Source organism: Epinephelus fuscoguttatus, linkage group LG18 (genome assembly GCF_011397635.1).
Source record: "Epinephelus fuscoguttatus linkage group LG18, E.fuscoguttatus.final_Chr_v1".
Classification (NCBI taxonomy): Eukaryota; Metazoa; Chordata; class Actinopteri; order Perciformes; family Serranidae; genus Epinephelus; species Epinephelus fuscoguttatus.
In genome coordinates, this window is record NC_064769.1 from 15,882,188 (window position 1) to 15,905,630 (window position 23,443).

The 23,443-nt window shown below is 40.8% G+C and overlaps 2 protein-coding genes across 2 annotated transcripts in view; both read left to right on the top strand.

Annotated features, from left to right (window-relative positions):
• Window positions 1-2,392, top strand: part of gpsm1b (G protein signaling modulator 1b) — a 38,680-nt gene extending 36,288 nt beyond the window's left edge. The window contains exon 14 of the mRNA XM_049604573.1: window positions 348-2,392. Coding sequence (XP_049460530.1) covers window positions 348-548 — 201 coding nt within the window. The 3' untranslated portion in view covers window positions 549-2,392. The remainder of the gene's footprint in view (window positions 1-347) is intronic.
• Window positions 2,393-3,077: 685 nt separating this feature from the next.
• Window positions 3,078-12,593, top strand: ak1 (adenylate kinase 1). Its single transcript, XM_049604575.1, has 7 exons — window positions 3,078-3,221; window positions 9,048-9,085; window positions 9,675-9,710; window positions 9,812-9,975; window positions 10,225-10,341; window positions 10,434-10,625; window positions 12,510-12,593. Exons 2-7 carry the CDS (start codon window positions 9,079-9,081, stop codon window positions 12,573-12,575), a joined length of 582 nt encoding a protein of 193 aa, XP_049460532.1. The 5' UTR covers window positions 3,078-3,221; window positions 9,048-9,078; the 3' UTR covers window positions 12,576-12,593.
• The last annotated feature ends 10,850 nt before the right edge of the window (window positions 12,594-23,443 follow it).

The window sequence follows — 23,443 nt, forward strand, 5'->3', positions numbered from 1 at the left end:
AGGTGGCTCGCTCAGTGTGTGACGTGCACTTGTAGATATAATATAGGCCTATATTAATGAAGGTTCATTAGTACGGTTTTGTATTTCTCTGTAATGTAGCACAGTGTTAACAATGTTACTGATACTATTCTTTCCCAGACCTTGAACTCAAACCATTGTGTTGACCCACCCAAAATATATAATTTGATAATTGAATTAATATTGTAAACATGCAGGAGACTAGTCGACTAATGGCTATAAATGATGACTATTGATCGACTAGGAAAATTCTTAGTTCCTTTAAACCACATTGTGTCACATTTGCCTCTAAATACATCCACTGAATATATCAATCTTTCTGACTGTAGTCCTCTAGGATTGATGATCAGCGGTGCTCCCCACCAGAAGCCGGCCCACACGCCCCCACAGTGCCTGATGAAGACTTCTTCAGTCTAATCCAGAGGGTGCAGGCCAAGCGTATGGACGAGCAGCGTGTCCACCTGCCCTCAGACGACCAGGACGATCCTCCGTCCCCCGACCCAGAGCCGCCTGGTGGTTTTTCCAGCTAGGACTCGGTGAATAACGCTGCACAAGTTTTTGTCAAAGAAAATAAAAAAAGAAGAAATGAAAGAGGGATGAGCCAACATTTAAAGGCAGCACTGAAGGGTGAACTAACAAGATTTTTAATAACAAGACAACTTCAATGTGCAATAGGTGGTGCCCTGTCAAATGTTGCTCGGTGTATTATGTTCTAAATATTTGTTAATGTAACGGGAAAACAAGCAGAATTTAAGCTCAGAAAGTACATTTTGGGGTAACAGGAAGCAAACATGAAGTATGGACTCAATCTAATGCCTTAATCAGCATTTTATTTTTCAGACTCAAGATTGTATTCCCTTGTGTCAGATGTGTTCTGTAGGAACACACAATGGGCAATGGCCAATTAGAGCTACAGCACGAGTCGTAGGAATCACAAAGATTTAATGATGGGAACAGAGTTGATGAAAACATGAGAACAATGACAGATTTGCACTGAATCAAAAAGACGTAAATGATAATGTTTATACCAACTGGCTTTATCAAACAAGTTCAACATTTGACAATGCACAAATTCAGTTGTACCTTCATTCAATCTTTGTGCTTCCCCCTTCTCATAGAAAACTGGTGTTATTTGTGCAGTAACAGTATTAGGACTCATCATCCAGTGTTAAAAACAAAACAGCTCTAGTCAGTCGAAACTCTCCAATGATTGATAACCATGCTTCATTTTTCCTGACTTCAACAAAGTAATACGATTCATTTAAAACAACAGACTGAGTGAAATAGGATTTACCACATAAATGTTATTTATGTGCATTTCTGCATTTCTAAAAATGCATCTCTTCACACAGTATGCAGTAACCATGGTTACTGCGCAAACGATATGAAATAGCTGCTTCTTTTAGAGATTCAAGACTAGCGTTGTGTGATAATTCAAGCTCCAAGTAACTGTTCTGCTTAGCTTTTGAAAGTAATGCTATCTGCTGCCCATACTGTTCTCAACATCTGATAACAGACTACTGCTTACTGCCATTTTTATTATTACTTAACATAGAAACAGAGACGGATGAGATGGAAGTGACATTTTGAGGACGATAATATCATGAATAATATTGAAGTCACTAATTTGAGGTTGTGCTGCAGATGTGCTGCCTCCCTGTGGTCAAACCCTTGTATTACCTCTGTGAAATACAGTGTAATCCAGTGGGGATAAAAGGTATTCCCTACTTCTGAATATTTCTAGAACAATGTAATAATAAGAATAATATTGTGATACAGTACAAGTATGACGATTTTGTGAACTTTCAGCAGCAAGTTTTGCCAATTTGTACCATAAATGGGGAGATTTTTGCTAATCATTTCATAAAGGTTTCAGTTACATGTACATTTCTATCCATGCGTTGCAGCGAAAGTTCCAAAATCAGCAAAAGAGGTACAAACTGCAACAAGGAAATTGTAATCAGCTAAGATTTTGAAACCTTTTCTTGTACAGACTATCTGTATAATGGTACTTATATAAAATAATTGACCTAACCTACGGGCTCGCTTTGTATTCAAAAGTAGTGCATACCTCATTTTTGTACCTCAAAGCTCATGAACCTTCGAGAAGCTGAACCGGGATGGATCATTTAGCAAGTTCATAGTGGCTACATTTGATTCATCTATCTTTGATAAACAACACATTTGGGAGCTAAAGTTAATATTTTCTTCTTTTTCTCAGTTTTTTTGTGAATTAACATTTTTAGAAAGTACCTGGTACGCTTCTATTTGTCTTTGCCATAATTTGTACATATAAATATATTTTGTATTTATGTTCCATTTGAGGACATGAATATGTCCCCTCATGCTTTTAATAAAATGTTTCAGATGTTTATTTGGGATCTATTTTTATTTAGTTTTGGCATTAAAAAAAAAAAAAGTTTGCACACATTAATCTTAGAAAGCTACACGAGTAGCACTGACCTCTACAGCACAGGAATAGCTTCACATTCAGTACCCTGGAAAACTAGTCCCAGACCCACTTAGAACACAATCAGTGATTGGATTTCCTCTTATCTTTGCAGGAACAATGTACAAAGGGCTGATCAAACTTGTTGCTTAACTCCCAGTTGGGCTGCATCACTATGATTCAATGGTAATGCAATAATAACTGATTAAAACACAAAGATACATGTTGACAAATGTGACTTAATACTTTTTATCCTGATGATGCAGTCATGAACCAAATGCATGCTTCTTATGTCCAATTTAGCACATTTTCTTTCACAATAAATTGTTTAATTCCAGTTTTATTACTGTCAGTAATGACAAACCCTGCACTATTATAATTATGACACTGACACACATGCTAATATTTGTCATATAATAAGCATGGCCCAAAATTTTAAGTTCAAAAGAAACTCACAGTGGTGCATTCTGCCACAGCCCTCCCCTCCTCTCCCTCTGCCTCTAATTTCACCCCTGCCTCCTCCTGTCCATCATCCCTCCTCTCCCTCCCTCCCTCCTTTTCCTTCTCTGTGCTTCCTCCCTCTTACCCAGAATGCAGTGCAGCCTGAGCAGGCTCAGCTGAGCTATAAAAAGGCATAGCAAGGGGGAGGGAGGGCTGCCGTGCAGTAGGAACTGTGCAGACACACACACACACGGGGATCCAGGGACGGCAGCCCCTTGCACTGGGATCTAGAGCCACAGCGCGAAAAAGAGAGGTCAGTACAGAGGACAAAGGCTCCATAGAGGAAGCATGAAATGACAGGGAGTGGGTCTAACTTTGTCGGAGGGGAGTGACGGATACAGAGATGTCAGAGAGAAAGAGTGTGGGCAGGCAAGAGTGGGCTGGGCTGTTTGTTGGGATGGAGAGAGAATAACAGGGGCTGTAATGGTGAGCTGTCATCTGGTTTCTGGAGACACTGGTCAGTCACACTGTGTAAAATGGTTGACATTGTGAGGAGATCAGACATTTCTGCATAGTGCAGAGGCATGTAGTTCTTGTGTGACATTGACAGTGATGGCACTCACTGAATGACATAATTGTTTTGCTAAAAAATAATCAAAATCAGCCATCAGTGATTACATCCTGCCTTCACTCTGATAACACGTAAACATTTCCCTCCATCTACTCCTATTTAAGGCCATTTTCATACAGGCTGCTGGAGCCTTTTAAGTCCACTGCCATGCTTTCAGCCCCAGTGATGGTCATTAACAGCTGATTAGTGGCTGAGTGCTATTGATTCTTTTGAGTAGGTTACACACATTAAAGTGAAACAAAGCTCGCAATTTGGAACACAAACACGTCCACGACAGCCTCAGCTCACACAGAAATGATCTCGCTCCATCCTTTCACAAACATCATGGAATATCTCACACTGCACTGACGTCAAAGGGTCCCCTGTTTCCCTTAAAGGGACAGTACGCTCAATTAATTTGCAGCGTGCCTTAGTAACCAGCGGTACACAGAGAGAATGCACTCATGGATTATGTTCTCAGCACTTTGTTTTCACTCCTGTTGCTTATAAGCAGAGGTGGAGCAACTGGCTTTGAGGAACCAGCCCCAAATGTTTTCTCAAAATGAATCTTTTAGGCTCTTAACATAACTTCAACCTTGTGTCATTCAGATCATCACATGTTCCATGTTGTTCATCCTACTACTATAGGCTGAATCATAATGTTCGTTGAGGTTATAAAAAACCCCTGTGTCATGTACATTAAAATCAGATGCTGCCTCAATTACTTAATTTAAAGCTACTTAAAAAAAAACCTACCTTAAAAGATCACTATCAGTGCAAGTGTACACTGTATTTAGAATATTCTCACCACTTAAACTTGCTGTTAGACAGCTTTTCCCAAAAAGTAACTGAAGCCATTATCTCAAAGCCACCAGACTTCACTGACACAAACAGTCATTTGCATAACGTGACTTTGCAGAACAGGAGTTGCTGGTCTACCACTGCTTCAGTTGGTTAGTGTGTAGGGTAAAGCAGAGAAAATATTTCAAATATAGCGAACACGTACACTGATATTGATATCTATTCGGTGGCTAAAATACAGGAGTACATATCTCAGTGTCTGTGACAATAGTTTTGGTTTATCAAAGACACTAGGAAAGTACCACAGTCGAGTATATATATTTAAGCATTACAGTTACGGGTGAAAATAACAACAGAAATAAACAAGTTTGCCGATATACCATAACTCCACAACTGAAATCAATTGCCAGTTGTTACCTGGAAGTGATTGTTGCTACAACGTCACAATGATTCAGTGTATTCCCTAAAGAAATCTAATATACCATTCTACTGTTAGTAGTATTCAGAGTATTGAGGACTACATTCAGGGGCGTTTGTAGTGGGGGGAAAAGTGAGACTGATTACCCCGGGCCCCAATTGGAGGGAGTCCTCAAAAAAATCGGATAAAAAGTTTGGTTTAGTCTCCTTTTTTTTTCTTCTTCTTCTTCTCTAAGTACTTAGTGCAATAACTAAATTAAAATAAGCTGAATAAATTGGTTGAACGACTGAAGTTTTTATTAAATCATAGTGGAGATTGTCTGAGACCCCTCTCACCCCATAAAAGTGCAAAATGGTTCAGTCCACCCCTGCACTAGAATTCGTCTCTAAATGCAGCTAGAGCTAAGTGAGTCACTGCCTATGGTGCTGGAGCACCAACGTACACTGTCATGTCTTTCCTCAAAAAAAGGGAAACTGAGGTTAAAGAAAAATGAAAGGAAAGAAAGAAAGAAAAAGAAACGAAAGCAAACTGACTGTGAGAAAAACAATTCGAAGGGTGCATGAAAGAGACATGGATCAAGAGAGGAGGAGCAAGGGGCCCACATAGACTGCTTATGCATAGGGCCCAAAATTTGGTGCCATGCTCCTGACCACATTAACAGCACAGATTATTATGGTATGGATTTAAATGCAACAGATCTGTCAGCTAAAACAATCATTCAGTGAACTGTAGTCCAGCATTGTACAACATAGAAGGGTTTCAAGGTCAGTATTGCTGTCACTGTCAAATTCCTACCCTAAAAATAATAGCATCACTCCATTTTTGCCTCTTTTTGAGGTAGTGGGAGCGAAAATTAGTCCCCAACACAGTGCCGGACCGAGTGCATTTGGCACCCCAGACAAGCTTCCCAAATTTTGTCTTCCTCTAGTCTTTGTACTGCGCCCCGGATGGCTTTGCCTTTAATTTCCTAACCCTAACCCTAACCCTACTCCAGTACTCCACATACACCCAACTCTACCATTTTCCTTATGTATGCTTTTATTGAATGGGTGGGGGATTGTGGCACCAGGCCTATGTCACCCATATACCTCAACATTTGTTGTGTTATCTTAATTTCTTTGGAAAAATAGCTGCTGTCAATGGGACGAAAACTTGTTGGAGGGAGCATGCCCCCGGACCCCCCAGGTTTGGCCTGAGCCCCAGATGTTTATAACGTCTGGTTCCAGCCCTGCCTCTGCGTGCAGTCAGTGAAAGCTTCACCCCCATGTGCTTTTTGAGAATGGTTGACACGCTATCCCTTAACAGCTGAGTCTTTTTTTAGCAGGGTAAAAAACAGTAATAAGACATGAGGGTGGGATGGGTGACAGAAACTGGAGTGGGGGTGGTGTGGTTCCAGTATCGCTAAATTTCAGTTCAAGGGTAGAATTACAAAAGTCACATGTTCAAAGTGTCTGAGTGTATTAGGTTACGTCTTGCATTAACAGCGCACTTAGTTGCATGGTGTTACATTATTCATGCATGTTAAGGGGAACAAAATGGATCCTAGCCTACAGCACATTCAAGGGCCTTTGTCTACATAATGACAAAAGTTCTGCTCAAACATCTTGCCACATCTATCTCCAACACTGATACAGCCTGTGTTGGGTAATGTATTAGCAAAATCACACTGCAGTGAAGCCATGCAATGTTTCACTAAGCAGTAGGTGCCTGTTCCACAATTCCACACAGTATTAAGTGCTTTACCCACACACCAAGAACCATGTAATGCTGTTTGCACCATATTAGAGCCAGAACACCTCTGCGTGCCAAAGAAGCAGGGGACCCAGAAGACGGTACCATAATAGGCCAGAGAGGGATTCCCAAACAGGCTCTGTGCTGACTCAGATGCCGGCCTCTGGGTGACATTTACACTGACCACAGGGTTAATGGCGGCTGACATAAAACTGGACACCTGAGAAGCAGCACCACCGGGGCTGAGGAGTGGTGCATGTGAGAATCAGAGAACAAGCTGGTAGCATTTGGAGCTTTGGTGTATCCTCTGCTAAAATATAGCTCAATGGTGAACCGGGAAACACGTGTCAGCTCCAGAAATATAAAGATATTTCATTTGCCGTTATACAGTTAAACTATATTTTTTCCTTTGCTACAGTTTAGCTACAATGAAGCAGCTCATATCACAGTGCCCCACATTTCGTAAAGCTTATTATCAATCCAGTGCTATAGTGGTGTATTTGTTTGAGCAGCAGGCATGTGGCAGTGAGCAAACAGCCACATTGTCTCAAGGTCAAATTCAAGTCTTGTTAAATCTAATCTAATAACCCCCCAGGTATGCAGGGTGTTGGATTACCCACCCAGAGAATAAGTCTTATATTCTACGACTATACTCAAAATGTTTTTACCCTACTGATGATTTTTGTGTGCGGCATGTTCTTTTCTGTCCTGGTGACCATGCCAAGATACTTAAATCCAAGCTTGGGCCTCACCACGTAACCTAAGAAATCAGACCTTTGCTCCTTGTCATAAATCTGTTTTCACTAAACTGGCAGCTTCTCAGATTTCCTGATGAACATAGTGTGCACATGTCTGTGACCTAAGTAACCCGTTGACATACTGAATGGAAAGATGAATATCACTGTGATGTAATCCGCATTCTACACGTTTACAGGTGGCTTTCTGATTCCACCTTCAATCCAAACAGTGGGAAGGAGCTGTATTTAAAATACATGCAAAAGCGAGAGCTGAATTTCAGTCGAGGCACCTTTACATTTGGCCCATCGAGAACTTCTATGCAGATGCCGAACGAGATGGCTATTTTGGCCTACGCTGCACCTGTTGAGCCAGTTCTTTCAAACACACTTGTTTTCAACCCCAGGCACATGACACAGGCAAGCAGCTACTTGAAGATATCTATTTACACATGTCAGCCCCAGTGACTGCCCCGGCCTCCTTCCTCATTCTTGTGTCCATAAGTCGGCTATAACAGAAGTCAAAACAGGAAACGACTGTTGTCTTCTTCAGATATGTTCAGTGCTCTTTCACACTGAATTCATAAGCATTTCCTGCCACAATTAAAAGTTGAGGTTGCAACATTTTATCAGACATGAGACACACTGTACAGCTACTTAGCACTGTCATGCTATCTGGAAGTTAAGTGCGACCACATCGCAGAGTGTCTGTTAATAAAGACTTACTGCTCCAGTTACTCATACTTGGATGCAAATGTGAACACTGACAATAACATTACCAGCAATATGAATACTATAACCAGCTCCTTCTACAGATCATCATCTACATTAATACTGCACTAATTCTCTTAATGGATAACACACTTAGATGCTTTTATTTATTTGGAGAGTCAGAAGTTAAAGGAGCAGTGTGTAGGATTAAGCGCCATCTAGCGTTGAGGATTGCAGACTGCAACCGGCTGAAATTTCATCTGTGTGCCAAGCGTAAACTCCCAGTTAGGATTCCTACAGTGTTCATCATTGGGGAGGTTTTTCCTGGGAAATTATCTGCAGGGTCTCTTCCTCTCCAAAACAAATGGACTAGGGGTCTAATTTATAAAATAATGCATAGGATCCAGCCTGAAAATGTACGTATAGACAAAAACCAAAAATAGTGTGCGCCAAAAAATATTCGACAGTTTCTACAATCAGGCTTCCACCTCACCATCTGCAATGCTAATTTCCCGTCTCCACAATATTCGTAAGCATGGGTCAAAGTTTCTCCCATCAAGCAAAAATCCTAAGGGTTCTATCTAGAGCCAGTGTTTCGTTTGACCGTCCTTTGCTGCTGTATAAAGGTGGCAGTGCCTCATGGTGATCTCCATGGAGAGGGAACAGCTTCCTATGTAAATATAAATGGCTCATTCTACAGTAACAAAAACACAAATTTTTATTTTCAGGGAACTATACACTTAAGAAAACATACTTTTTATATTGTATTCCATTACTGTAAAATATATCCCCATAAATCCTACACACTGGACCTTTAATATCTGATTAAATAAAAACATGGTCAACAAAGTTTCACTTGCCTTTTCTGACTGTGACAGTGACCCCAAACTTTTCAAGAAATACAGAAGGTTAGTTTACCATCCAATAATCCAATTATAGACTCCCTGGAGAAAGCTGCCTAGGTCCAGACCTTAGAGTCAGCCCTCTCCACCAAGCTGGCTGATTTGTCTGGCATTTTGTGTGAGTTAAAAGTGTCAAGCAAAAGCATAACCTACACAAATTCCCTTATACTGTCTGTGTTTGTCGAAATATATGTTATTTACTTCTATTTCTGTGTCCTTTTCTGTCTTTTAGTTGAAGGAAAACCCTCATCTAACGCAACACAATGGCAGGTAAATAATATATCATGTATGAGAGTGATTGATGATGGTTGATGATGTGTGGAGCTCCAATGAGTCAGAGGCAGACTTGTGGTGTTTTCTTACACTCTACTGCCCTCTCCTGGGTGTTTTTGAGAATACAGTGGAGGGCTTGCATTTACATTTGAAGACCCTGCACTCACATGATTGTTATGAGGTTACATTTAAATACTGTAACCACAACACTGTATGATTATTATTTGATGATATAGCTGCACACATTATTATGTCCTGTAGTTCCCCAGTTATACCTGGCTAAATAACATTCTCTGGGGACAACAGTTGCCATAGCAACACTGTTTGAGTTATACCACAAAGCTACAGCAAAGCAAGCACATTCAAAACAGGCTCTTGGACCAGGCGACACTGTGACCTGCAACTACAAAATGGGAAATGTGTGTATCGCCGATTCCACTGAAGGCCTTACCTCTACCTTTGAATGTCGAGATGGTTTGTTCCAAAATTATTTTTACTAGTGATTTATTGTTGTTTAGATCAGAAGTAAAGTTGTTAAGTATGTCATGTATGGACTCATAACCTTTTTTATACATGCTCATTTCAGACAAAATTAAAGATGCTAAGATCATCTTTGTTGTTGGTGAGTACAATTACTGGAAATATTGTCTTATTTTGCAACACAACACATTTAAACAGCTTTCTCCCTCATGCTAAACCATTGCTCTTTGTGTTATTTTTCAGGTGGGCCTGGCTCCGGAAAGGGCACCCAGTGTGAGAAGATAGTCGCAAAGTATGGCTACACCCACCTGTCCTCTGGGGATCTGCTCCGTGCTGAGGTGGCTTCTGGCTCTGAGAGGGGCAAGCAGCTCCAGGCCATCATGCAGAAGGGAGAGCTTGTGCCCCTGGTAAGAGGGTCGATACAGTTTTCGAGAGGTGTTGATTCAGTTTGGAGGAGGTAGCTTTTGGTGTTCTTGAACCGCGTTGCGTTACACAGAGAAGTGTTTCTGTTATTTAGCCTGCTCTCACTGATATTAGCAGGGAGGACAAAATAATAAAGACCTGTCAGTATAATAAATTGTCAACGGGGTGTATTTTCTGTCAGAAGTGCCATGTCATTGTGAAGGTTGATCGTAATGTCTTGGGTGTACTTTCAGGACACAGTCTTAGACATGATTAAGGATGCCATGATCGCCAAGGCTGATGTCTCCAAGGGCTACCTTATTGATGGCTACCCCCGTGAGGTGAAGCAGGGCGAGGAGTTCGAGAAGAAGGTAGGAGGGGGCACGAGGTGTTGATCTATAACTCATCCCGGCATATTAATGGAAAAAAAAAAAACCTTAAATGAGCAAATCTTTGATCCCAGATCGGCAAACCCTGCATGCTGCTGTACGTTGATGCCAAAGGAGACACCATGGTCAAGAGGCTTGTGAAGCGCGGTGAGACCAGTGGCCGTTCTGATGACAACGAGGAGACCATCAAGAAGCGCCTGGACTTGTATTACAAAGCAACTGAGCCAGTCATCGCCTATTACGAGGGCCGTGGCATTGTCAGGAAGGTGCGTATGAATGCTCTGATAGTTAACATTTTAAAGGAGCAGTGTGTGGGATTTAGCGGCATCTAGTGGTGAGGACTGCAGATTGCAACCAACTGAAACTTCTCCCATGTGCCAAGTGTGAACTCCTGGTGAGGATTCCTTTAGTGTTCATTTTTTCGGGAGTTTTTTAGCAGCCAAATTATCTATAGAGATCTCTTCCTCTCCAAAAGAAACAGACCAGAGGCCTGTACTATGAAGCAGGATTTGGGGTTAGTGAGGTAACTAAACTGGTTCACTTTTTACCAGGATTAAATCACCATGGTAACTTATGCTGAACAGCTAACCTTCTCCGGAGCAGGTTAACTTCAGAGTATTGAATTACAACCTGTCAACATCCCAACCTCTGACCAATCGGATCACTGAAGAAAAAAATATCCCGACATGGACAAAGGTCTGGAGTGACATTTTCATTGTTCCAGTTTTCTATTCTCACTCTGGATTTAAAACAGAGCCTCTACAAACAGAGGGATCGTTTACAACACTCAACACATTATGATGATTTTTGCCTGCATTTTAATTTATGCAAAGTTTACTTTATCCCCAGAGTGACAGCTGACAGTGTGGCTGTTTTATTCTTGGATTCTATCGCTACAGCTCAAATTAATGAGACACCTGTGTGATGAAAACTGGAAATAAAAAAAGACAGATTATATTATATTACAAGAAAAAATCCTCTCACTATTAATTGGCTCCTGTTGTTGTTTATGCAGCTCTTCAGTCAGAAGGATCTTGTGATACCGGGCTACTTTTCCACTCTTAACTTCAGTAGCAGAAACAGCCTGGCATCACTTTAAAGTGATTTCTTCATTTTCAAACTAAATAGTAAAAATACTCACTTTGTCTTATTTCATATGCAATAATATCTAAACCTTTATTAAGCCATGGCCAACTTTTAATATTGGAAATCATTTCTAGTCCTTATAGACAACATTACACTCTGATGAATATGACTGTTTGCTGTCCCATTAATAGAACAGTTTCATAGGCTACTTCATTCATGGTTCTGTTGATGCTGCTTGTGATTAACAACCCCGCCTCTTTCAAGTGTGGCAGGAGAGGAAAACCCTGAGTTGACTGAGCTACTTGGTAAGCAGCTCCATGATAGCGATTATCCAGACAGTCAACGCTTGGGTCAGTGAGAGCCAGATAATGAAAATATATCCAGAGTATGGTGAATTGGCTTCTTGGTGCAGGCCTTAGGTGATTAAAACCAGTAAAAACCCAGACTCCGTCAGTGATGACCCAGTCCCTATATAGATAAACACATCCAAAGTACTGAAAACACCATGATTCTTATTGTCAGGTGATTACCGTAAAACTTCAATTAATAGCCCAGGCTATTATTTGCTTAAATCATTGAAATCAATGGGCTTATATTTGGGACTTATGACATACCAATTCTGACTCATTCATTTGATCTAGCTCCGACAGATCAGAGAAAGAGAGTTACGACAGTTGAGGATTATGTCACCCGGCGTTCCGACACAACCCCATCCTGTTGAAACAATACTAACAACTTGGATTCATTTTTATGACAAACCCTTTGATTCTTTTGATCTGAGGACCCTTATGGACTAAAGGAATATAAATAACTTACAGGGTAGTCAAGGAATGGACAGACCAGGCATTTAATTGAGACAGTCAAAATGTGTAGCAACACCGGACAAGTAAAAGGGACTGGGCATTTAATTGGTACTAGGCTTTTAATTTAAGTTTTATGGTATACACAAAAAAACACTTAATATATTCCATTTGGCCAATATATCCCGCTAAATCCTTCACACTGAACCTTTGAATAAACTGTGAATTGTGTGTAAAATCTAACATATATTCTACATATCCTAGGTCGACTCTGAGCTGACAGTGGATGAGGTCTTCTCCCAAGTCTCCAAGGCTATTGATGCACTGTAGTAAAACAACATAACTAGATGAGCTGTGTCTGGTTGTTGTTGTTTTATTTTTTATTTTTTTTTAATTTTATTTTATCAGTCTCAATTTCATAAGGACATAACATGAACAGCAACAGAAATAATCCCCTTCCCACTCATCTTGGTTTAAAAAAAGAAGGCCATTAAGGATCAAAGATGCCTTAACTCTACTCCTACTCCAGCAATAGGAATCTATAAGTTTAAGCTCACACACAACAGTGAAAATGCTTAAAAGTAGCGTCTGGAAATCAGTTTCTTTATGTAAGTCTTGCTTCCATTCTGTGCTGAACATGTATGTGGATGCATCCAAGTGGCATCTCAAAAGGTGCTGTACGCAGAAGGTGTCAACGTTACCGTCTCCTAACCTTTAAGGCACCACTCTGGGGACAAACATGCACTTTACATAATGTTTTTGTTCCTCGCTTTAACCCTGCCATATAGAGTCCGGAGTCTATGAGAAAATTATAGGGTCCTTTATAATTGTGCCACCGAACAACAGCAGAGATCACCCACTGTGTGCAAACTGGTGAAACTCTGTCTTCATGTAAATACACAGACCTTTTAAAATTTCTCAGCCACCATGGACTTCATACATTATTTTATATTAATCCATTTACAACTATATTTAAAGCACAGAAACGGTTTACTTTTTTCATGAAGATGAACACATGTAACAGGTGTCTATAAAGTGATATATTAAAAAAAGTAAGAAAATTAAAGTATATGGGAAAAATGAATTAGTTTACGAGCTGTGACTGTGTTTGAACATTTAAAAAATGCCAGTGCAACATGCAGTCCTTTACAACTGCTTTTTGATGGATTGATTTTGGAAGTAATCCTGCACAAACATGTACACACACGCACTAACAAGGGACTTTGACAATGCGTCATGGTTGAAAAAGGAAACGCTTCGCTATCCAGACATCATGGTCAAGGTGCAGGAGCATGTAGACACAACAGGATACAGGACATGCTGCCACGGCCGCACTTCACCACTGTTATTATAACTTTTCCTTTGAGCCCATGATGATCAACAGGTCTTCCTTTACCTCTCACCTTCCTCACACTTGCATACACACATCCAGCTGGCCGAGCAAACACTGCAACAGGTATCCGGACTAGCCTCCAAGGAGAGCTCTGCTCATGAGCGCACTGTGGGGGATGAGGAAGAGGAAAACGGCTTCTAAAGGGGGACAGGATGTGTCTATCGGAAAGTCAATCAAGAAAAGGCGTCTGTGAGCACTTTCATAAAGCCATCGAGGATGCTGCTTGAATGCTAGGAATGCTGCTCTTACCTAATAAAGGTGCAAAACAAAGGGGAAGAAAGGAGGTGGCAGTGTTATTTATCACGTACGGCAGAGAGAAAAAGAAAGAGACACATGTCTGTAAACGTGGGGGAGAGAGGAGATTATGAGCCGATGTCTCGCTGTATGCGTGGACTCATCTACAGTCCTGCAGTTTAGGGATCACAGCCGAAGTTAACCTAGAACAAATTAAGTTTGAAGACGACCAGTTGAACTGCCAAGCACAAAACAACTGAGCAAGTGACAATTTACCTAAAGGGAAACTTGTGTATTTTTTAAGCTGGACACTATTTTCCCATGTTTTTGTGCCTAAGTGACCACTTGAGACAGTTTTTGAGACTGGCCCAGTATTGAGTGAGAACCCTGCAGCCAGCAGCTGCGAAATGGGTTGCAATGTAATCCTTTGGGGCAATTGTGCACCATCAACATACGTCCACTAAAAGTACTTGTTTTTGAGGCTGACGAGCTTAGATTATTATTACAAGTGTCTGACAACATTATAGAAAGCTTTCTTTTGATGTGGTCTGTTTGTTATTTTGTCTGACTTAGGGTGCTTTCAGACCTAGTGTTTGCTTGCTTTGGTCTGAATTAAGGACTAATTTTGTTACAAAGTTGCATCATTGCCTAGAGTTGGTTTGTGTTCTCACGGCAGTATTTACAAGCGGACCAGATCAAATGCCTTACATGAGAAAGCAAAGACCACCTCTTCAAGAAGGTCTCCGTCTGGTTGTTTTGGTGCACACTCGAGTGCGATTGCTGTACTCACACCTGCCCAAATGAACCACACTCAGGGGGGAAACAAACTTGAGTTCAATTGAACCGAACCAAGCAGGTCAAGTACAGCACCCTGAGTCTTGCTCAAGGAGAAGTCTAGTTCTGGAGATGGTTGCGCTGTTGCAGGAAGACAATAATAAACAGACCAGATCAAGCAAATAAGTTAAGGAAAAATGTTTTTTTATACTGTAGGGATCCTTTCTGTAATGTTGTCCCACACTTAAAATAACAATAAGACTCTGTCAGTGGCAAAAACATACACACTTTGGTGATGTGATATCGCCCCTAGTGCTTATTGCAGCCGATTTCATGTTTGCTGGTGGCAGCGTTTTACTGGACCAATTTCAAAAATTGTTCCTTTTAGTCACCGAGACACAAAACATTGGAAAATAGGGTCCAAGTTGAAAAATACCCAAGTTTCTCTTCAGAGGTCATATGTGTAGGACAGGGACACTTAAGTGGGCGCCACTTTTGTAAAATGACAGGTGGCCAGGGGTCAGTCGCAAAAGCCCCGCACAAGTCGGTTGTACAGAGTAGCATTTCTAGTATTTGAGCACATTTGGGGCCTAGGTGGGACCTCTGTTGTGGGGTTCGACCCTCCTCTGGCACCCTGTCACTTGCCAGATTTTGCCCAAGGGCTTCTTATTATGTATCACTGGTGTAGGAGTTGAACATTTTTTTATGACGTTCTCATCTTTTTGTAAAGGCATTTTGCTTTTAATCAATAAGACAGTACTGACATGAAAAGAAAGAGACATAGGGGGATGACTGGCAGCAGGGCGCCATGGGCTGGAACTGAACGCTGCGGCAGGGACAAAGCCTTATTACACAGGGTGCCTGCTCTATCAGGTGAGCTGCTGGGCATCCTGTGAAGTTCTCATTTTAAATCATCTTCTCATCTATGCTGCATGATCACATCAAAATAAAGTAGCATTGCAAAGACCCAGCAGTAAGGGAATGGCAAGCTATATTCACTTTTCAGCTTTTTTAAAAGGAATAAGATAGAACCCATACTGAAAAACAGCCCATATTCAGTAAACATTTATTTATTTGTCATATAGGTATCAATAGAATAATATGTTTTTCACCTGTACCTGCAGAACTAATGGTTAACTCTTTGAAACAGACCTAAAGTCCATAGAAATTGGCTGTTAAGCAAATCGCAAATGTAACCTTCTCTGTAAGGCTTCGGCCAAGGCAGATAAGAACCTAAAAATAGTGTGCACGCTATATAATTGTGTGCACTTACTGTAGCTGCAGAGTCTGACATAATTACAAGGACAGTAATGTGCAATCAGCCGTGAATATCACATACCAGTTTGGTATCACCTACTTTAAAAAAGGGTCATTTTTTTAGTTGGCTTGACATTAATAAAGTAAATCAGATGGAAAATGTTCTGGGGTACATGGCAGCACAAAAAAATTAAACCATGTCAGAGACATATAGTATGCCTGCATGTATAGCCCATGCATGCATACATGATACTTCTGTTTCTGCTGGGCCAAAGTAAAAAGAACTAGTAGCCCAGAAACAATCCCTTTCCAGACTGTTAAAGACAATTCCATGCAGCACTGTGGCTCCAATGTCAAATTAACCAGGATCTTCCCCTTAAGTGAATCCTAATTGCACTTTGTTACATGCAAGTTAAAGATATGCAAGTTGAGATATGCTTTTGCAAATGGAATGTTTCTATAATGAAAGCCCCGTCAATTAAACGCCTTCTGGGATTGTAAATGTACATTAATGACTCTGTAAGGCTGACAGGCCTCTGTTCATCTCGTATCAGTCTCGGATATTACTGCTGCAAGTGAATGCGTCAGATCCCCCCCTTGGAGGACAATAAGGAAACGAGTCAGCTGGCGCATACACTTTATTCTCTCTCTCTCCCCTCTGCTGTAGACTGCGGAGGGCTGGCTGGCTGGCTGGCACCACAGAGACCCAGTGGCACCTAGCGGGAACCAACGTCAACCTGTGATGAAAGACGATGGCCGATTGTTTCCTGTTATTGAAACACTACTCATGGGCGGGGGTGGAGAGCTGGGGGTTGGCTCCAATAAAAAGGAAAGCCATTGAAGGAGAGTGCTACTGTAGAAGTGTCCTTTGGCCAGCCTCGGATGTGATAAAGTACCCTAAATGAATGCCAACTGTGACATACGCCTCAGCAGCTAAATCCAAGTCATGTCGACTACCAGAGGATTGCAATAATTTAAGTAACACAGCGTACAAGTAGAGTCAAATTGGCTCGACTTAGTGTTGTATCCCATGTGTGTTTCTTTGTCAGAGCTGCCTGAAGGAATGAGGTCAAAGCAAGTTCACAAAGTCAATAAGCAGAATATAAACTAGTCTCCAAAAAACTGGGCTCTGTGTATAGCTGTTGTTAAGGCATGGGATTTTAGCACTTTCCCATGTCAAGTGGTCCAATTAGCCATGAAGTACTTGTGAAATGCAGTCATAGAATAACTAGACTAGGCCTTTAGAGTGTCTGCAGTTCAAGTGCACATTAAAGGGACATCCAAAAATCAAAAATACATACTTTTCCTCATACCTGTAGTGCTATTTATCAGTCTGGATTGTTTTGGTGTGAGCTGCAGAGTGTTGGAGATATCAGCTGTAGACATGTCTGCCTTCTCTGAAATATAATGGAACTAGATGGCACTCAGCTTGTGGTGCTCAAAGTGCCAAAAAATACATTGGAAAAACTCAACAGCAATGTCTCTTTCCAGAAATCATGACCTGGTTACTCAAGACAATCCACAGTTGTGAGCAGTTTCATGTAGGAACTATTTTCTTCCAACCAAACTATATCCGCCAATTGTGTCACCACATAGAAGGAGGCATGCATCTACTGCTAGCTCACCTAGCACCACCGAGCTAGCTAATGTTACAGCTCAGCTGAGGGTGCCACCATTAATGTGCATCTACCCATGGAGCTTCCTCTCCATGGGTAGATGCATGCTTCCCTCTGCACATGATATGGTTGTATATGTAAACATTAATGGTGTCTTATTCAGCTGAGCTGTAAAGTTAGCTAGCTCAGTTGTGATAGGTGCGCTAGCGGTAGATGCGCACCTCCTGCACGGTGATAACGTTGGCGGGTGTAGTCTGGTAGGAAGAAAATAGTTCCTTCATGAAACTGCTCACTGCTCACTGTGCATTGTCTTGCATAACTGGATCAAGTCTTCTGGAAAGAGACATTGCTGTTGAGTTTTTCATATGCTTTTTTAGTGCTTTTTAGCACCACAGGCCGGGTGCCATCTAGTTCTATTATATTTGAGAGAAGGCAGGCATCTCTACGGCTGATATCTCCAACACTCTTTACCTAACACCAAAATAATCTGGTGAGATAATTAGCACTACAGGTAGGAGGAAAGATATGTATTTTTTTTTATTTTGGAGTGAACTCTGCCTTTAAGCTCAATTTAAAGCAGGAAACAGATTAATTATTAATTTGATGATGCCACTCGAGTTTAAATCAGAGCCATGACACTAGCTGTGAAGATCATCACTGTACTTCACTGACGTGACCTCATCCCTACCCATCATATTTTGACACTCAAGCAGAGGTCATGGGGCAGCCTTTTGCACTGTATCTTGACACAGGGGGTCAGCAGTTATAGGTTTGGTCAACAAAACCACTTGATTAGTGTTGGGAAAACATTGTGGTTGACATTAGTCTTGTTAGACAAGTCACGTGACACACGACTTAACAACTTGTGACAAAATAACACAATGTTGACATGTAGTTTTAGTTTCACATGAGACAAGAACACCTGTCTCCTAAGTCAAAGTCCTGTACTTTTTGGACCCATCCACCATAGCAGACTTTCTTGCTCCTTACATCAATTGCTCTAACTATCTAATAGTGACGTGGATGGGTTTACACTGAAGTTAACTGAAACCTGTAGCATCTTATACACATGCTAAAGGGGGCATTGCACATCAGTATGTGATATACCACTGACCAAGCAGCATTTCTTGACACCCTGGGACTGAGACCAGGCTGACTGCACGTTCAAGATTTCTATTTACCGTATTTGTGATCTGCACTAAATCTGTCACAAGCAGTTTTTGTTTTGTCCTTCAACTGCACTTCCTGAATCACAAATTTCATACAATGGAAAAGAGATGTGCCTCACTTCAAACACTCCTTTCAACTTTTTCCCCCTTCACATATCAGGATTAGGAACAAATTTAACTGCAAATAGCTTGACTGTCTTCTCTCACAGAAGACAGAATGGTAGGGGATAGAGATAGAGCTTATTTCTGCTCTCCTGCTGTGTACCAGTGTTACTGTTACTAAATACGACACATGACACATACGGAGCCGACACAGAGAGGGAAACAGACGGAGATCGATAGAGCTGCTGTTTGCGAAATTTTGTTTGCTACAGCAGTTTTGTAATTATTCAAAATGCTTTTGTAGCATTGTTGAAGTCTCGTCCATATGCCTGTTTTCTTCTTTTCTGCCGCTCCTGCCAATAGACTTTGTTGGGGAGAGTTGATTTGACGGGATGATGACTCCTCTGAGTCTATTCAGTACAGAAAGGATGTTGTGTCTACTCTTTGTTCCAGTCTATTTTTCCCCCACAAAGTGCTAGTTGTGCAGCAGCCAAAGATGAATGCTGTTTCTGCAAGAGAAGCCTTTGCTTCTTCCTCATTTTCATGTTCCATAAGGATAAACTAATTTAGCAAAGTACTGGGAAAATATATATTCTACTGTCTAAATCTCCCAGCAATCCCAGTGAGAGGTGGTTAGGCATATGTACGGTTCACAACAGACATAACTAGTAACATTTAATGAGCTCAAAGCAAATAGTCCAGTCTCTATATTGATTGTATGTGGCTTTGACTTTTCAGTGGTAGTCTGTCCGTCCGTCTTTTTTCACCATGGAGACGTGCAAGAAACACGGGTGAGTAACTGATAAAAAAAAAAAAAAAAAGTCTGCTGTTAAAAGTCCAATTGTGCATGCTGGCTTACTGAGTTTGTTTATATCGATCTCTTTTTACATGTGTTTTCAGTTTGCACATAAAAAGAGTTTTTACACTTGGCTGAAGTGCAAAAGTTTGTGTCGATAAAATCAAAATGCGACATCCTAGGACACTTGAATTTAAAAAAAAAATAGAAAATAGAAACTTACTGGGACACTTGGAAAAAAAGAATAAATAGAGAAATAATAATAATATTTATTTATAAAGTGCTTTTCAAAACAGAGTTACAAAGTGCGTTACCTGTCAATAATTAAAACAGACAAGACATGAAAACAACAGCTTTTAAAAGAATTGATAAAACACTTTAGTGTATAAAGACTGAGGAAATAAAAGGCAGTTTAACTTTATTCAAAATTCAAGAAAAATCAGGAAAGGCTCTCCAGTAAAAGTATGTTTTAAGAAGGGACTTGAAAGACATCACTGACTTGGCCGACCTGATTTCTTCGGGCAGACTGTTCCAGAGCCTCGGGCCCTGACAGCAAACATTCTGTCCCCTTTCAGCTGGGCCTCTGGAGCAGACAAAAGACCTCTGCCTGAGGACCTCAAAGTATGTCCTGGCGTATACGGCACTAAGAGGTTGGAGCTATAGCCAGGAGAGAAACCATGAAGAGCCTTAAAAGTAATCAGTAAAATCTTAAAGTATATTCTTAAACATACAGGGAGCCAGTGTTTAGAGGCTAAAACTGGAGTGATGTGTTCATGTCTCTTGGTTAAAAGCCTGGCAGCTAAATAGAACAGAGCCATCGTTACTGTCATTAGTAATGCCTTTTTTGTTATTATTATTATTATTATTATTATTATTATTATGAGTCAAAATGTCTGCTGTAAAAAAGGCCCATTGATTTCCTGCTCACTCTCCTGTTGCAATTGTCAAACTTACACCTTTTATCATTTGTTGGAAATGTGTCTGAAATTACTCCCTTGTTCACTCTTTCACTGCTCCCAACATCATAGACAACTAATAGTTTATTCTATAGTTAGGAAAAAATGGACTCTTCAGACACTTATATTAAAGTGCTGTGCCTCCCAGTACCCATACTACCATACTATATAATATGCAGGAAAATATTTAGTATATCCCAGTACATAGGTCAAATGCAGTATGCCAAATATACCAGGATGTTCTACTACATCTGGTCTGATCTTGCAGTATGCAAGCCAGCATGCTTTTCTGGCTGTTCCGACCCACAATCCTCTGCGCAGCGGACGATATGTCACATTGACTGAGCTGCAAACAGATGACAGCTTGACTGGCAGCTATTTAACAGCTGTCAGAAGTCGCAGTGACAGATGACAGCGCATTCAAGTAACTAATGACCAGACAAATAATAATAGGAATATTAATTGTTTAAGTGAACAAAATACTCATAAATTAACAACAGGACATAACAATAAAAAACAGACAGACAGAGAAGTGCAGATGTAATTTCACTGTTGCAAATACAACATGGTAGAATCTACAATTTATGCAGTTATAACTTAAAAGTTAAACTACATACATTGCTAAGTAACAACAGCAGATCTCTCCGGGTTGATCTCTGCCGCTAGTGAACTCGGTAAGTGGCATTTTATCTCCACGGTGACGGATATAAAAGGAAGAGGGTCAAAGTTCGGGGCGTAATGTTACGAGAATGTAGTACGTCCCAATTGTGTGCATACTGCATGCAACAGTGCATACTTTTCAAGGGCAGTTGCAGTACCTACTAAAAGTATAAAGAAATTGTATGTGATTAGGAACATGCCCGAGATTATTTTTTCTCCTTCTTCTTCTTTTGTTTTTAATGCCAATTAGCATCCAAAATATTGCATTTCCACCATCTACTGGATTTAACCTGCATTCTCCACTCACTACATAAAACAATGATAACACCTTTCTACCCATTCTTACTGCTATATTAGTTAAATTATTTTCTAGGCATTTGAGAGAGCCTAAAAGCTTTTTTCAAGTGCTGCTGCTCAACCTCTCTGGAAACTTCCACAACACCCAGAAATCTCTTGCTGCAATTATTATTATGTCAATGTCCTCAGATTCCCTTTCTGCTCCAACAGTACAGTTAATTACTATTGCCAAAAAGGCCAAAAACTTCACCTGATCCTTTCAAAAAACACAATTCCTCGTGCTTCCTGTCTGATTTGTCTCCTTCCTGTCTCACACCATACCTTGTCTTACCTACTTCCTCACACTTATGTCTTTTATTAGATCTAGCCCTGATTATTTCTGTCTCCCTTACTCCCTTTAGACAGTTAGCGTCCCATGCTGATTGGATGATTCCCTTTGCAGTGTAGACACTCTGGTTCTTTCTCACAGTCTCCTTCAAATTCATTCTTCCCACATTTACCACATGGGGCAAAATCACTCCCACACACAAACAGACTATGCTCAAACTTCCAACAATTGTTAGACTGTAGCTGTTTGGGAACATTTTGCCTTTCTGGGTATGACACGTGGTCCAAAAACACTATCGGGCAAGTACTCCAAATCTAAGTGAAGCATAGCAGACTCAGTCTCAAACTTTACATTAGTTATATGGTCAAACCATTTAATTCTAAAGCTGTTTGTCACCCCTTTAGACTCCTTAAATCTCCTTGCATCCACTCTGCTTCAGACTCCATCAACGACACCTTTTATTGGAGCTTTTGTGCTAAGTGGAAAACCACTAGGTACATATCCATCCCACCCTCCAGAAGTGTGACTCTCAAGACTTTCTCCATCTGACTCTTTAACATGCCCTTGACGACTATAAAGCCAGATTGTTTTATATCATTGAATTTAACTTCTCCCTCTTCCTTCTCAATCCATCTTGCTATAATGTGCTTTTCACACCCCCTTCTTTCAAACCCTGAATCTTCATTCCCACCATGTACGTTTCTTTCTCCCATTCCCTCTGACTATGAATCCACTTATTTTCTTTCTCTTCCCTGAGGTCCCACCAATTCTAAATTCAAAGTTTTCGATCCATTACTCTTGTTTCTTCCTCCTTCATTTAGCTCCTGCCACCCAACCCCATGCTGATCATGAAGTCCAACTGTTTGCCTAAAATTCTTTTGTGGTGATGACCAAGCAATGTTAAGTTGCATTAGCGCTACCTGACTTTTGTGTTCCCTGGGTAGCTCTACCCACCTTCAACCTAGGCAGAGCTCTAATCACACAACGTATCCTCATACAACAGTTCACATGATATCTAATCAATTGGTGCCTCACAAATACTGTTGTCACGTTACTTATTTAGATACATTACATAGGTTGGGTCAAGATTCGCAGACTATGTATAGACAAGTAAAGTTATGTGGGCTTGGTTTAGGGAAAGAAACATAGTGATGACATACCTTAAAATAACTCAAAGTTCACTTGGTTTCACTCGAGACACAAACACCGGTCCAACACATTCTCACTCTGACCTCGCCACATATCGACGTTAGGTCATGGACTTTCAACATCAAGATACAACGTGCAACGTACCCTGGGTGCACTGGTTGTTGACATTCTGGGACACTGTGTCAAGTTTGCCTGTTACATGCATTGTCTGTTTTCAAGATAGACTTACATTTTCATAGGAAATTTGCCGTTTACATGCAGATTTTTCTTTTTTCTTCAACAGCAAATGCACATAGTTACGTTTTGACAAGAAAAGCATGTGGTTGGGTGTAGGAAGAAAGAACAGTTTTTGGTTTTAACAATCTTACGGGACACGGACACTGGCCTCCTGGGTGAAAGTCTGTGGTTGTTGGACCCATCCAACAACCACCCCTCCCACTCGCCCTTCTTGAACTTCCGCCGCCTTA

Excerpts from the sequence above, each read along its gene's own strand:
- ak1 (XM_049604575.1), top strand. Across the intron at positions 9,976-10,224 it reads AGGGAGAGCTTGTGCCCCTG|GACACAGTCTTAGACATGAT; the intron begins GTAAGAGGGTCG and ends GTGTACTTTCAG. Across the intron at positions 10,342-10,433 it reads GCGAGGAGTTCGAGAAGAAG|ATCGGCAAACCCTGCATGCT; the intron begins GTAGGAGGGGGC and ends CTTTGATCCCAG.